The sequence below is a fragment of the Pteropus alecto genome, unplaced genomic scaffold (assembly GCF_000325575.1).
Source record: "Pteropus alecto unplaced genomic scaffold, ASM32557v1 scaffold190, whole genome shotgun sequence".
Classification (NCBI taxonomy): domain Eukaryota; kingdom Metazoa; phylum Chordata; class Mammalia; order Chiroptera; family Pteropodidae; genus Pteropus; species Pteropus alecto.
In genome coordinates, this window is record NW_006430462.1 from 4,593,691 (window position 1) to 4,607,222 (window position 13,532).

The window sequence follows — 13,532 nt, forward strand, 5'->3', positions numbered from 1 at the left end:
GTGCAGCTCCGCTCACTCCAGACTCAGCGCCCAGAGAGGTGGCCTCCACCTCTCTGACTGCCCCTGGCCACAGAGGGTACGTATGGGCAGAGTCAGGCCTGGGCACCATTCCTAGGGAAATCTGTCTCATTCTTGCCTTTTTTTTTTCAAACTGACTTGAATGGTGCATTCACCTCTTTTCCATTATTCTGATCTAAAATAGTCAATGATAAATTGCAATTTTTTTCCCTCAGAAGTTTAATCGCCTAGCAACACATTATCATAAATTGCTCTCAAATTAATTTGTTGGCTTTAGTGCAGAATCATTTATTAATGATGATGGCTTTCAGTATCTATGCATGGCTATTCTTAGAACACTGCTGTTTTAAAGGGCTTCATTCTTAAGATATCCTCACGAGGAATTTGTACGCTAGACAGACCCTTGGAGAACTTGATTCAATAGACAACATGGAGAAGGTCAGCACCTCTCTTCCACAGGCCCAAGCCCCTCATTTGTGATAAGCTTGAGACCCAGAGGGGGAACCAGAGGTCCCTAATTCCCACATTGGTGGAGGGCTGTGGCCAACTCTGGTCAGGAAGCCACCATCAGGTCTTGGCTGTGCAGGACTCCCCAGCCTGTGCTCACCTCTGTCAAGGTCTAGTCAAGGGCATTAGTACAGAGGGAAAGGGGCTGTGTAGTATCGTGCACAAGAGGGGTCAGGCGTGGGGCCAGTGATGGAAAGCTTGGGAAGGCAAGAAAGTGTTGTAGGTATGTAGGCAGGGCCAAATAGGGCTTCTGATGAGTGATTACGTTGTTTTTATCAATTGATTTATTGATCAATTGATCGATCTGTTTATTTCCATGCTCATTTATTCAATGCATGCCTACCATGTGCTGGGCCACACTAGAGGCTGAGAATAGTGAGAAAAGATCACAGTCTCTGCCCTCATTGAGTTCACAGTCTGGTATGGGAGATAAGTAAATAGGAACGCCCAGCATAGCTTGCTAGGTCCTGGGAAAGAAAGAAGCCCAGGGCATTCCAGGAGCCCAGACTCAAGGAAATTCACCTGTGGTCCTATTATTTTAACATTTCCATAGATGCATAGTTTTCACACAGTTATAACTATATTGCATAATTTGCCTTTTTCCTCCCTGCATTTTGTTTTTAAGTACAATAAGTTTCTTATTTCTACACAGCCATCATATACTGAGTCTAAATGGCCCTGTGATACTCCATGAAGTTGATGAAATAAATATTCACCTACTGTTAGACACTTAGGTTGCACCTAGATTTTAGCAACTAATGACATTGGATGCAGAGCCTTGGGCTCCTTTCCCATTGCGTACACTGGGCTAGAGGGTATAGACCGCTTGCGGTTCCTCTAGTGTATTGTCACATGACCCCCCGAGGCCTCTTGCTAGTTTCCTGAGCCTGTTTCTCTGTTGCCTCCAGTACTGGGATGGACAACAGATATACCCACCCTCCAACCCCCGACACACACGGATATGTATATGTGAATTTTAGTTGAGAGTGTGTGTGTCATAATAGTGAGCAAAGGAGGGAAGATATTAGAAATTGAGTCTGATTAACTGTTCTGGTAGCAAGTGGAAGTGAGGAGGCTGGTCTCTAGAGAGGCCGTTGCAGTAGCAGCACCCAGGTGAGACCTGACAAGGGAAGTAGTCACCATAGACATGAAAGGATATCAAAGACTTTGTGACCAAATCAGCCGGTCTTGATGTGAGGTCAGATATAGCTTAGAGAAGGGGTCGCAGCTGCCTCCAGAGTTACCAGCAGAGGGTATTTGGGTAAGTGGGCCTCAGGAAGGTCGCAAAGTTAGTGCACTTGGTTTTAGAGGGTCACATTTAGAGTGTTGGGGCCGTTTATCTGGAGCTGTTTAGGAGATGCCTTCGATGCATGAATGCAGATGGGGGACAGGAGAGGGGCTGGGGTTCAGCCTCACTTGCACGTGGGTGGGAGGGAAACTTATTTGGGGCCCAGGACAGCTAGCAGAATGGTTGAAATTACCCATCAGTCATCGTATGCTCGGTCTCTTGACTTTCTTGCTGCTAGGTCAACTAAAGCTTTCTAGCTAATATATTTTCTTCTTTAAGGACAAATTGTCACCCTTTTGGGTGCCTGTTAGGCTAGGTTGTAGATTTTTAAGTATTTCACGTGAGCAGAATCTGATCATTGTTTGATGTGACTTATAGCATGAAATAATTACAGAGAAAGGAAATAGCGTGTATGTTTGCTTTAGTAGGACTGCCTGATCTTTCTTCATATTTTTCTTTACTATTTGTTTCCTCCTGGCTGTGTGTTGTTCCCTATCTTCTCCATTACACAGCTGTCAGGCAGGCCTGGCTCTAGATGAGGAGGATAGGTAGACAAAGGAAACAGGGGCAGTGACCCCAGTGTTCACTTGCTGTGAGGACAACACAAAACACTCAGCCCTCTGCCCTCCCCTTCCTCAGTTCCGAGATGGAGGGCACGGCTCTGCATTCGAAAGATTCTTCCAGCTTCCAGATTCCATGATGCTCAAGAGTATCTCATTAAATGTGCTGGTTTGGCTTTATTCTTGCACAAGCAAGTCCTGTAAAACTTGTCTGTATGTCTGTTAGCATCTCCCAAAGCATTGAGGATTCTGCTCCAATCTCACTTCATTTTTCCTCAAAAGGCCTCTGGGAGCCCCAGGAGCAGTTTTCTGCTTAACGGACCCCCACAGAGCATGGTTCAAAGTGTGGCCTCCAAGGTCAGCCAGAACAGGCCTGTTCCAAACGTGTTGATCCTGGGCAAGTCATCTTACCTTCAAGCTTTAGTTTCCTCATCCATAAAAGAGGATGTTGGTGGGACCTATCAAGCAGAACTATTCTGCGGGGATTAAATGAGGAAATGCAGGTAAAGCTTGCAGCCTAGCGCTTGGCGCTCAGTCAGCACTCCATCACTGGCAGCCATTTGCGTCATTATTATGGTCTTCATTTTGTAGCCAAAAAAACAAGAGCCAAAGTGGCTAAATGCCTTATATCCCCTGAGACAGTGAATCTAACACAATTGCTAAGGATTCATTCTCTAGGTGGACGGAGTACTCAGTTGCTTCAAAGGCCTGGAAGGGAAGTATTGAGTCAGCACTATCTTTTCTGAGTCTATTACATGTTATAACAGGAGCTTTGTTGTATGTATGAAAACCTTTAAATTGGTGAAAATTGATTGACTGATGCTCCTGTGAGATGGTGGTGTGGGGTGAGGGCTTTGTTGGGGATGGAGCAATGGCTAAAACCCAGTCCCAGGGCTCAGAGTCTGTAGTCCAGTGGGAAAGACATAAACAAAGTAAAGTGGGGGCCGAGACCAACAAGTGGGGCCGGCCAGCTCCTTGCAGCAACTGTGTTCAAGCCAAGATGTCAGTGTGGCTGGAGCAGAAGGAGGGGACTTGGAGACTATAGAGGCAAAGAGTGACCAGAGTCTGACGTGCACTGGAACAGGGTCTCTCAGGCTATTGTATTGAGTATAGACTGTGGGGGCCAGAGTGGAAGTGAGCTAGACCTGATGAGAAGGCTGTGGAACAGTCCAAAGGCAAGATGACAGTGGGTTAGGCCTAGGTGGCAACTGTGTGTGTGTGTGTGTGTGTGTGTGTGTGTGTTGGGGGGCAGGTCCTGGATGTATTTTAAGTGCAGAGCTGTCAGGAGGTAGGAGGTAGGTCTAAGGGACTAAAGGGTCAAGGACGACTGCAAGGTTTCTGTCCAGAGCAAGTGGGAGGATGGCATTGCCGCTAGTGAGTGGTGAAGACTGGGGGAAGGGTGGGGGCACATCCGGAGCTCAGATTTGGACAGGGGTTTGTGATGCCCATCAGACGTTCCATGGAGAAGTCCTCCTGTAAACAGCTGGCCAGGCAAATTGTGTTTAGAGAGGTCTGGGCAGAGAAAGACGTTTGTACCCAGACATTTGTCCCCAGATTCCCGCAGCCCTGTGGTAGCAGCTTCAAGGGAGCCCAGTCCCCTGGGGCCTCACCTGTTGTTGCCTTCCTGCAAGACAATGAACAGGTAGCTGCAGGTGGCTGGACACAGGTGCACCAGCCACCGAGCAAAATCAGAAGTGACCCCGATTTCCTGGAATCACCATCAGGTCCCCAGCCATCTCTTTCCCACGGGTACTCGGCTTTCAAGGGCAACTTTCTTTTTGAAATAAAGCAAGGCCAAGCCTGCTGCTGCAGGGGGGCGGCACCTTCGCTCAGATTTTCGCATTAGAATGTGACGTTTAAATAGGGAGTCCGCCGGGCGTCCAAGTCTCGGGTGGCCTGGGAGTCACACCGGCAAGCAGGCTGTGCGTGGGCGGAGGCGGCGCACTCGGGGGAGGGAAAGGGGTTTGCTGCGGTGCAGCTGGCCCTCCGCTCGGCTCCCGCGGCGCCGACGGGGTTAACGGGCTCGTGCACTGGGTGGCGGGCGGGCGGCAGTGGTGCATTGTGGTAACGCGGCGCCTGGACCCGCGAACGCCCGCCACCTCCGCCGGGCGGCCCGCCGAGCTGTGCGCGCGTCGGAGCGAGCCCCGGGTCCCGGCGCCATGTAGCGCCCGGCTGCTCGGAGGCCTCCCAGCCTCGGGGATGAAGGGACGCGGCTGCTGGGAGACGGCCTCCGTGCGCTCCTTCTGCAGCTCCGGCTGCCTGAATAAATTTAAGAAGGGTTAGTGCTACCCGGCTTCCGCCCAGAGCCCCGGCTCCCCACGCACGCACGCCCCGCGCCTGGCTTGCTGCATGATCAATCCAAGCGAACCTCTGATGTCACTCCCTCGCGGCGCGGGGAGCGCGGGGAACCTCGGGGAACCCCTGTCCGCGTACCCAGCCGGAGTGCGCTCCGGATTCGCGGGGTATTTTGGAGAGGGGCTGCGGCTAAGAGACGTGTATGTCTCATTAATCTCTGCAAAAAGGAACTGAAATATAATCCAGAGCTTTCTGTAAAGAAGGTGGAAGCGGCGGTCCGTGTTTAATCCACTCACCTACCCCTCTTTCTCCAGCGTCCGTTTGCTGCTTTGCCCACAGGGCTTTGCCCTCGACCACCCAAGGAGGTGTAGGCTGTGCTTAGTGCAGGACCTAACTCCCTCCCCTTTGCCCTTTGAGCAAGCTGCGACAGATCAAGAGAGTCACTGTAAGTGTCCTCCTGGGTTTGAATAATGGCCAGCCCTGAGGATGCTGCTGCCCCCAGGATGGTGGTCCTGAAATGACAGCTCCCAGGTGTGCAGGCACGATTGCCTAAGAGCCCTTTATCAGCATTGGAGGAAAACCCTTAGCTGTTTGAAGGTTAAAGCAAACTCATTAAGCCCCTGCATGCAATTCTTGATGCTTGAAATCTTTATTACTGGAGATTTTGCATGAGTTAAACTTGATGCGTTTACCTTAATGAGTGTTTTCTATTATAATTTGGAACTCTAGGGGGAAAATTGGGATTCTTTGACCCTGTAGACCTTAAAGACATAGAGGCAGTTAATTTTACTTACCACTAATTAATTTATTAGAAACAGCTCCTTTTAGAAATCAGTGTTCTCTGATCTCTAATAAACCTGTCATTAACTTTGCCTGCTGACTGGTCACACAAATGGCTCCATGAGGTTCTCACCCAGTGCAGGCATCTTCAAACTTGCAGACTCCAGACCTCAGCCCTGGAGTCAGGTTTAACCATGCAAATTCTCCTGAAAACACTATCTGAAGTCTTAGAGTGTTTGTAATTGTAAATATTTGAAATTTATTTCATGGGGAACTAATCATATGGCTCTGTCTTAAGAATCTTTTAAAGAAACTTGCAAGTGAATTTTGTCTAAAGTATGTCTTCTAGTTTTAGATGATTGGTCTTAATTTCCAGTTTTCATTTTGGTTATGCTGTCATTTCAAATGCAGTTATGCTCCTTATGCAAAGTTTAAATGATGTTCCTGTTATCAGTGTGAATGGATTTATTCTGAGGGTGAATTTTAGACTTAGGGAAAAAAAGAAGAAAAGAAAGTATGTATCAGTTAGGCGTTAAATTGTTTTTCTTCTGTTGTCCTGCCTGATGATCTTCTTGGTTGCACTCTAGAAGATTTGCATTTGGCGGGGCGGGGATCCGCTTGCTTTCTGGTTGTGGGAGGGATGCTCACCTTTGTTGGGAAGCTCACGTGTGACCAAAGCAGCTGCACCTCAAGTGTAATGACAGGGTGACCAATTGATTGCCAGACCCCTCCAGTCCACACTTTCCTTCCTACCCTTCCTGCCACTGTCTCTCTCACTCTGTGCACCTGGGAGTGTGGGGTTCAGGAGGTGGTAAATTGGGCATGGCGCTTAGAACAGGGCCTGGAGCAGAGCTTGCTGTGCTGGCAGGAGGAGGCCCAGGAGCCAGTGCAGTGGTCAGTAGTAGCACAGACTCGGCCCCACAGTGTCAAAGGCCCCAGGGGAAAACTACAGTGTCTCTCCTGGGAGCTCTGAGTGAAGGTGGGCCTAGGAAGACCAGAATGGAGGAGTTTTCAGGAAAAACTGGAAATCTCTCAGTTTTTAAATGTTGGCCAAAAACTATTTTTTAAACACTCAGGCAAGACAGCGCCCATGAACCTTTCTAGCTAAAGAGAGAAGAGTGAGAGAGGCAGAGATGGGGAATGCAGAAGGCCTGACTAGCTGTCAGCTTTGGGAGGTCGGAGCCTCAGGGCCCCTGATGCTGTGGGTGTGGCAAGCACAGGCATGGGGCCCTTATCCCCAGCATGCAAATAGGTTGAGACCGGCCTCCTCTTTTCAGACACAGTAAAGGGTATTGAAATGAGAGGCCGCAAATTTTCTTTTAGAACAGGGTCCCAGTGAAATTGCATCATACCCCTGAGCCCTTCTTTGGGCAGGTTGAAGGGGAGCTGGGCTCACAGCCTACCCTGGGAGACTAGGGACAGAGGTCCAATCAGTGACCATTTCAGTAGCAGGACAGCATTGAGGCTTCTGGAGGTTCATCACATGGGCTGTTAAATCTCAGGGTCCCATAGAGTCACTGGGGCATCAGGGGACCTGGGTTATTGTCCAGACTCTGTTGCTGGGCTGTGTGACCATGGGCAAGTCCCTGCCCTTCTGCAGGCCTCAGTTGCCCCCACCCGTGTAAATGAGGGGAGGAGTGGGTTGGGAAGGGCTGACCTCCACCCTGCTCTTGGACCTGGTTACGTGAAAAGGAGCTGTGGGGAGTCTGTTGACAGGAGACTGCTCCTCAGCAGGCAGTGGTATGTTCAAACTGTTCCTCAGCAGGCAGTGGTATGTTCAAACTGCTCCTCCACCACTTTCCTGACCTTCAGCTAGCTTCTTAGCCTTTTTGAGCATCAATTTTCACATCTGAAAGATGGCATGAAGCCTACTTACCTGACTGGAGGTTGAAATGAAATAGTATGTGTATCCATGCCTACTAATTATCAGTCAATTTGTCTATCTGTGTCTGTCTCTTTGCTTCAAAGACAGGGGCTACACATGGGAAAATGCCCATTTAGGGTCTCTTATAAGATCTGAATTCAGCCCTTGGCAGCTCACTCTTTTACCTTTGTGTGTGTACATGTGTGCACAGATGTGTGTACAATTTCTACATCTTTTCCAGTCAGAATATAAAGCTTTCAAATTGCAGAAAATAAGGACCCCTCACTCTGGCAAGGTAGACTTACCAGAAGTGAAGGCCAGGTGGCCTTAGGCAGCCCTGCCCATGACACTGCTAAGGTCATCAGTTTCTCATCTGGGACCTCAAAGAGCCCCAGTGAGCCCACCAGCCGGCCTCCATCTTCTAACTGCAGCCATGTGGATTGCCGACCTGAGCTTGGCAAAGACTGGGTGGTGTATCAGGAAAACAGGAGGGAATCAGGAATGCGAGTGCCAGAAACTCGAATGTTCTGAGGGCTTGTTTTATTTGATGCAGTTTTCTGTATCTTTGAGGCCTTGGACAGGTACCATTCTCAGAGAAGAAGGCTCAGAGAACATCAGCTGAGACTTGCCATAGCATGTAGGGTCCTTTGAAAAGTCAGAGGTAGGCTATTTTTGGAGATGGCTTGCCAAGGTCTCTGCTATTTCATTCTCTACTTTTGGCATCTGGTGGGGTCCTTGGGAGGAAGGACTAAGGCCTGAACTGAGGGACTGGCTCGCAGATCTAACGACTTTCCAAATATGTGCCTGGGGATTAACATCTGCCACCTCACTGGGCCTGGCATCACAGCCCGCCCAGTACAGCCTCACTCTGCTCTGCCCACTCAGCCGAATGTCCTTGCCCATCTCTCACATTTTAATCAGATTCATCATTGCAGGCCCAGTGCCCATTCCAGTTCCCTCTGAAGCTTCCCTCTCCATCCTCCAAGGCCGGAGGTGACCCCTCCCCTCAGACCTCTCCTGGGGGCTCCCTTTTGCAGCAGACCCGAGTTGTTTGAATGCAAGTCCTCCCTCCTCTGAGACTGTAAGCTTCTAAAGGTTAGAGGCTGGATCTCACCTGTGTCTGTGATGTGCCCTCACCACCACCCCCAGCACTCAGCACTTTTATGTAATTGCTATTCTATAACCACCCAGCAGCATAGAAGTGAGTGGAGGGAAGGGGCCATCTGAGGCCGAGTGGCAAGATGCATGCTTGGATGCTGTTTTCCTTCCAGCCAGGGTTCTTAACCTCCTGTTCCTCCTCTGAGGTTTCTCCTGGTTCACTGAGACTGCCCCAACTCAGGACTGGAGCAATGGGTGGAGTCTGTCCTCCCCTCTTCTGGTCCCACTATGGTTAGTGGCTCCCCTCGAACAATCGGGGGAGCTCAGCGATATGGGGTAGAGGAGGCTCTTAGGTGAACCTGGGACATCCTGAAGAACTTCCTGGAGGAGGTGACACCCAGCTGGGTATTGGAGGATGAGGATGCGTGGGCAGGTGGAGGATGGCAACAGGCAGGTGCTCATTTAGGTTTGAGTGAGGCCTCAGGGCCTCATCACAGGCGAGAGGTGGGAGTGCACTGGTGGGCTGGATCAGAAAGACAGGTTGGCAGGAAGGGGCGTGAGCTCTGCTGGCTCTGGAGGTGGTATGTGGCTTATGGAGAGGAGGCTTCAGGGTAGCATCTACCTCATTTATGTCTTTCCTGCACCCAGGGAGGGAAGGACATGTGGCATCATGAAAGGTCACTGTTGCTTGATGTGATACATGGAAACAGGACATTCTTTTATTCATGTTACCTGGTGGAGCCTCTGTCTGCTTACTGTAGGATGGGAGTGGTAATGGCATTGGATGGCAGTAATATGTATGAAAGCCCCCCACTCCCACCCCTTCCTGATACATAGTAGCTGCACATTATTATTACTTTTTGGAAATCTCTCACTGTAAGTATGGCTAGTTGTATGCATGCACATTATTTTACAAGTGGATATCCACTGAGGGAACAATATTTTACTGCTGCAATTTTCACAGAGGCTGAGAAGGACAGTTTCAGTGAGCCAGCCTGCTAAGGCAACTATGAGATCTTGTGCACGGTACAAGTCCAGACTTCAGAGCCAGATAAGACCCAGGGGTGATGCGGCAGAGACCAGTCCATTGTCCCCATCTGATGGAGCAAGGCTGCGATGGAGCATGAAATAAGAGGGGAAATGGGAAGCCCTTGGCACACAAAAGGGATCTTTATCATTTGTAGCAACTAAAACAATTATTGGCCATGTCATTCTACAAATGGGAAAACTGAGGATTTTCCCAAGATCATACAGGCAAAAGTGGGATCGGAGCCTGCATGCTCTGCCAGTACTTACCATGTGACAGTGGGATGGAGGGTCAAAGGGCAGGGAAGGCCAGGAAAGAAGGTCATAGACGGAGAAGCTGCTGGACTCTCAAGAGGCCTGTCCTGAGTGGAGGTCGCAGTGGGCGGACTAGGGGCTCAATTTCTGGGGGATGTTAAGTATGGTGATTTGAAAGGATTTATTTTGAAAGAGGCTAAATGCCAGGGGGAAGTTTCAAATGTTTTGGTGCTTTTGAGTCAGAATGAAGAATAGTAAATGGTAAGAGAAGACAGAAGAATTTGTGTTTTCTGTTTAGCAGAAAAATCTAGCCATTCACTCTGTGCTAGGAATTGTCCCAGCAGCTGTGTGGAACACACAGTGTCCACAGCCAGGTGACAGAAACCCAGAAGGGCTAGAACCTAGCTAGCATCCTTCTAATCCCCCATGCCAGTGCCTCACCTGGAAAGGAACAGATGATGAGGTATGGCTCTGGCTGGCTAAACTCAGCATAGGACGTGCTGGCCATGCCATAGAGAGAAGATTTGAGAATGTACAGTCTGAGGTATGCAGGAATCTGTGAGCTCTTGAGGAAAGATGCTACCAGGGGCCAGAGAGGTGGGTAAGGAGTCTAGTACAGAGTCCCCTCTGTGGGCAGGTACCTAAGGGGATAGGTTGGGTGGGTTACATGAAGGGCATCCCAGGTTGAGGGAGCAGCATGTTGGGGGCGCTGAAGAGGGCCACACACATGCATGCATGTGGATGTCACTGTGTGTCGGCAGTAGGCCTACAGGTGGGGAGTGTAGAGAGCTAAAGGCAGGAGGAGGGGAGGAGGGGAGGGAAAGGTGGGCTGAGCAAGCCTCCCCCAGGGTTTTGGACTGGCTGTGCAGAATCCCGCCTTAGCAAACAGGTTTCATGTCTGCACCAGCTCTGAGCCCCTGGGTGGCAAGTGGACCGCTGTGCTGGATTGTGAAGACCAGAGAGGAAAGAGGGTCATGATCAGAAGTGACATCTGCCTCAGGGGAAGCAGATAATAGGAGCCAATCATGCACTCAATACTTGTTCCCTCTAGACACAGCGTGCCAGTGAAGAGGGTATTGGCACCAAGAGGGAGATGAGGCTGTGACAGGCCTGGGCTGCCTCTGCCAGGGCTCTGTTGCCATCAGTGGCCCCAAGAAACCTGCACTCTGTAGGGAGCTGGTTCACTTGTTGTTCATAGGTCAATGTGCAGGGCTGTGACAGGCCCACTTGGTCCAGCCCATCTTTAGAAAAGGGCACTCCTTCCTCAAGATCTTTTACTTCCACTTATCTTGAAACTCATAACATACTAACTTTGTCAGAGCAATATTCTTTTCTTCCATTTGCTGGACACATGTTATAACGAAAACAAATCTACAGTACCTGTTAGGAAAGATGCCCCCTAGGGTTGTGCAGTGAGCAACCTGCTCAACCATATGCAACAGCTCTTAATGTAAACATTTATATTTTAAGGAGCAATGTTTGGTGGGTCCTGAGGATTACACAGTGACCTCCATCACCTCCAGGCAAAGAGAGAGAGAGGGCTTCCCAGATGCCAAGCCAAGAAAAATGACCCTGCAGGGGGCCTGACACAGGCCAAAATGAGAACAGAACCTGGAAGGTCCTTGGGAAGCTGGGCGTGGAGACCTCAGGGTGACCAGCAAAATGGATAGAGTTTGGAAGTGGCCAACTGAGTCTGGCAGTATAGCGTCAGACTTGAGTCCCGAAGCTCCCCAGTCCTGCCCAGGACTGCGAGGCTTGCTGTAGGTACTACTTCCTCTGACTTCATCAGGGAATATCACACAGCACACCTCGCTGCCTTCTGCGGACGCAAGTCATTCCCCCGACGCCTGGTTTTCCTGTAAAGTGCCAGTCAGACGGGCAGCAGCATCTGATCAAATAGATGAACAATATGAATAAAGATGAAGTTATGGGCTTCAGGCTGCCAAAGATGTTTCCTTTTATGTCCTGCTTCCCTCTGACGCGTGTGTCGAATAATAAAACCTGACGCACATCTTCAGAAATAGAAGCTGCTCAGGCTCGATGGCGTGGTGAGGCGGAAAGAGGCCACAGGCTCAGAGACCAGAACCAACCTGGGCAGTGCCCTTGGCCAGTCCTCCCAGGCCTGGCATGGCCAGCGTCCTTGGGGCTGTAGGTGGATGCTGATTAGAAAACAGACGTTTTTCCTGAGAGGCTAGAACTGACAGCTGGCTAAACCCCTGGGGTACATCCCTCCTCCTACCCCTCCTCCCACCCCGCCTCCCGGATATTTTTACATCGGAAACAGAGCAGTTTGCACGGAATGAGGCCCTTGAAGCAGGACTTTGAGCTCGTTAACCCTTTGGCAGCTGCTCATCTGCCTGCTGAAATCTCTTCCCCAAACCCACTCCTCACCTCCCCCCAACACGCACAATGCTTTGTTCTCAGCTAAACTCTGACATTTATCTGGGCCAGCCCTCTGTCCCCCTGTACATTCATTACTTTTAAGTGTTATTTACTGTTAAGGCAACAATTCCAGATGTTCAGGATTGTGGTGTCTCCATAACTCCATTACTCATCATGTCACTGTTTTTAGGGCTGTATTTTTAGTCAGTATTTTTCCTTTATGTGAGCATCCTTTTGGCATCATTGAGATACAGGGCAAAAAAAAAGATCATTTTCACATGACTGTAAGCACTTTCCCACGTTATCACAGGCTTACTGTGTTTCTGATGAACGGCTGTGGAATTTCTCTTCCCAGATTGTCAAAACCAAACTGCTGCTTGAGCATCTTTGGCATGTAAAGTTTTTCTTCGGTGTTTCTTTCTGGAATAGATTCCCAAGAGTGTTATCACTGAGTCTGGGTGAGACTGCTTCCCTATGACACTCATTGAGAGGTGGTCTGGCCTGTAACCTTCTCAGGGCTGTGGTGTGGAAACCCAATGGGAAGCATTATGGAGTTGGTTTATGTCAGACATGGCTGGAACCCAAGCCAGAAAGGACTTCTTGGGACGCTGGCATCACTCCACTTTGCTTGGTGGGCGGGGTTCAGAGAAATGGTCCCTGGAACTGTCATTTCCCAGCAGGATCCACCCCCATAACTTGTGGGACCCTGGTTCAAAAATTATTAAGTGTTTCAAGATAGAGACAGCTGAGTGTTAAACCAAGTGTGGGGCCCTTCTGACTTCGACCTTGTATAACTGCATGAGTCATACACCCGTGATGGCCACCATGCCCCCATCCCATAGAGTCATCTAGTTGAAAGTGGACAGTTTAGAAGTGGCTGCCTGTGCTGAATCCGCCTTTTAGCTTTTCCAAGTGCTACTCCAGATCCAAGTTTGGGCTGGCTTCCGTGGTGGGGCCGCTTGTGGCCACCAGAAGCCCCTGCTCCTGTTGTTCTTGCCCACTGTTGGCTGTGCACCCTCCCCAGTTTTCTCAGCCCTGGAGTTAGTTGTCTTTTTCTCCATGACCATTTCTGTGCCCACTTTCACCTCACCTTGACCCCTAGCAGCTCTGTCTGGTGGAGAGTTGGCTCTTCTACTCCTCTCTGTGTACTTGAGCCAGGCAGAAAAGAAAGCATCTCGTTGCCCTGAATCTTTCACCTTTGTCTCACTCACTTCTCTCCTAACCTCCCCCTCCCAAGCCTTCTTCCTGCCAGCCCTGGGCTAGGAGGAACTGTAGCTTGTATCGTGAGAAGTCCAGTAACCCAAGTGGCCGCAGGTTAACTGCTGGTAATCAATACGGGCTGGTTGCACTTGCTGTCAGTTGGAAATGCCAGGCTGTCTCTCTGGTCACTGTCCCCGCTCTCCTTCCCAAACAACAGAGGGTCTTGGCATGGGGGAAGGAATGTTAACTTTTTAGGGGG

The 13,532-nt window shown here is 49.9% G+C and overlaps 1 protein-coding gene across 2 annotated transcripts in view; it reads left to right on the top strand.

Annotated features, from left to right (window-relative positions):
* The window catches only part of OSBP2 (oxysterol binding protein 2), a 162,075-nt gene that overhangs the window by 84,417 nt on the left and 64,126 nt on the right, over nt 1-13,532 (top strand). The window contains exon 1 of one of the 2 annotated variants that reach the window (XM_006904923.2): nt 4,573-4,651. The exons of the other annotated variant lie outside the window; for it this stretch is intronic. Within the exon in view, the coding sequence (XP_006904985.1) occupies nt 4,573-4,651 (79 nt within the window). Of the gene's footprint in view, nt 1-4,572; nt 4,652-13,532 lie in introns of those variants that run through there. 2 annotated transcript variants of the gene reach the window in all.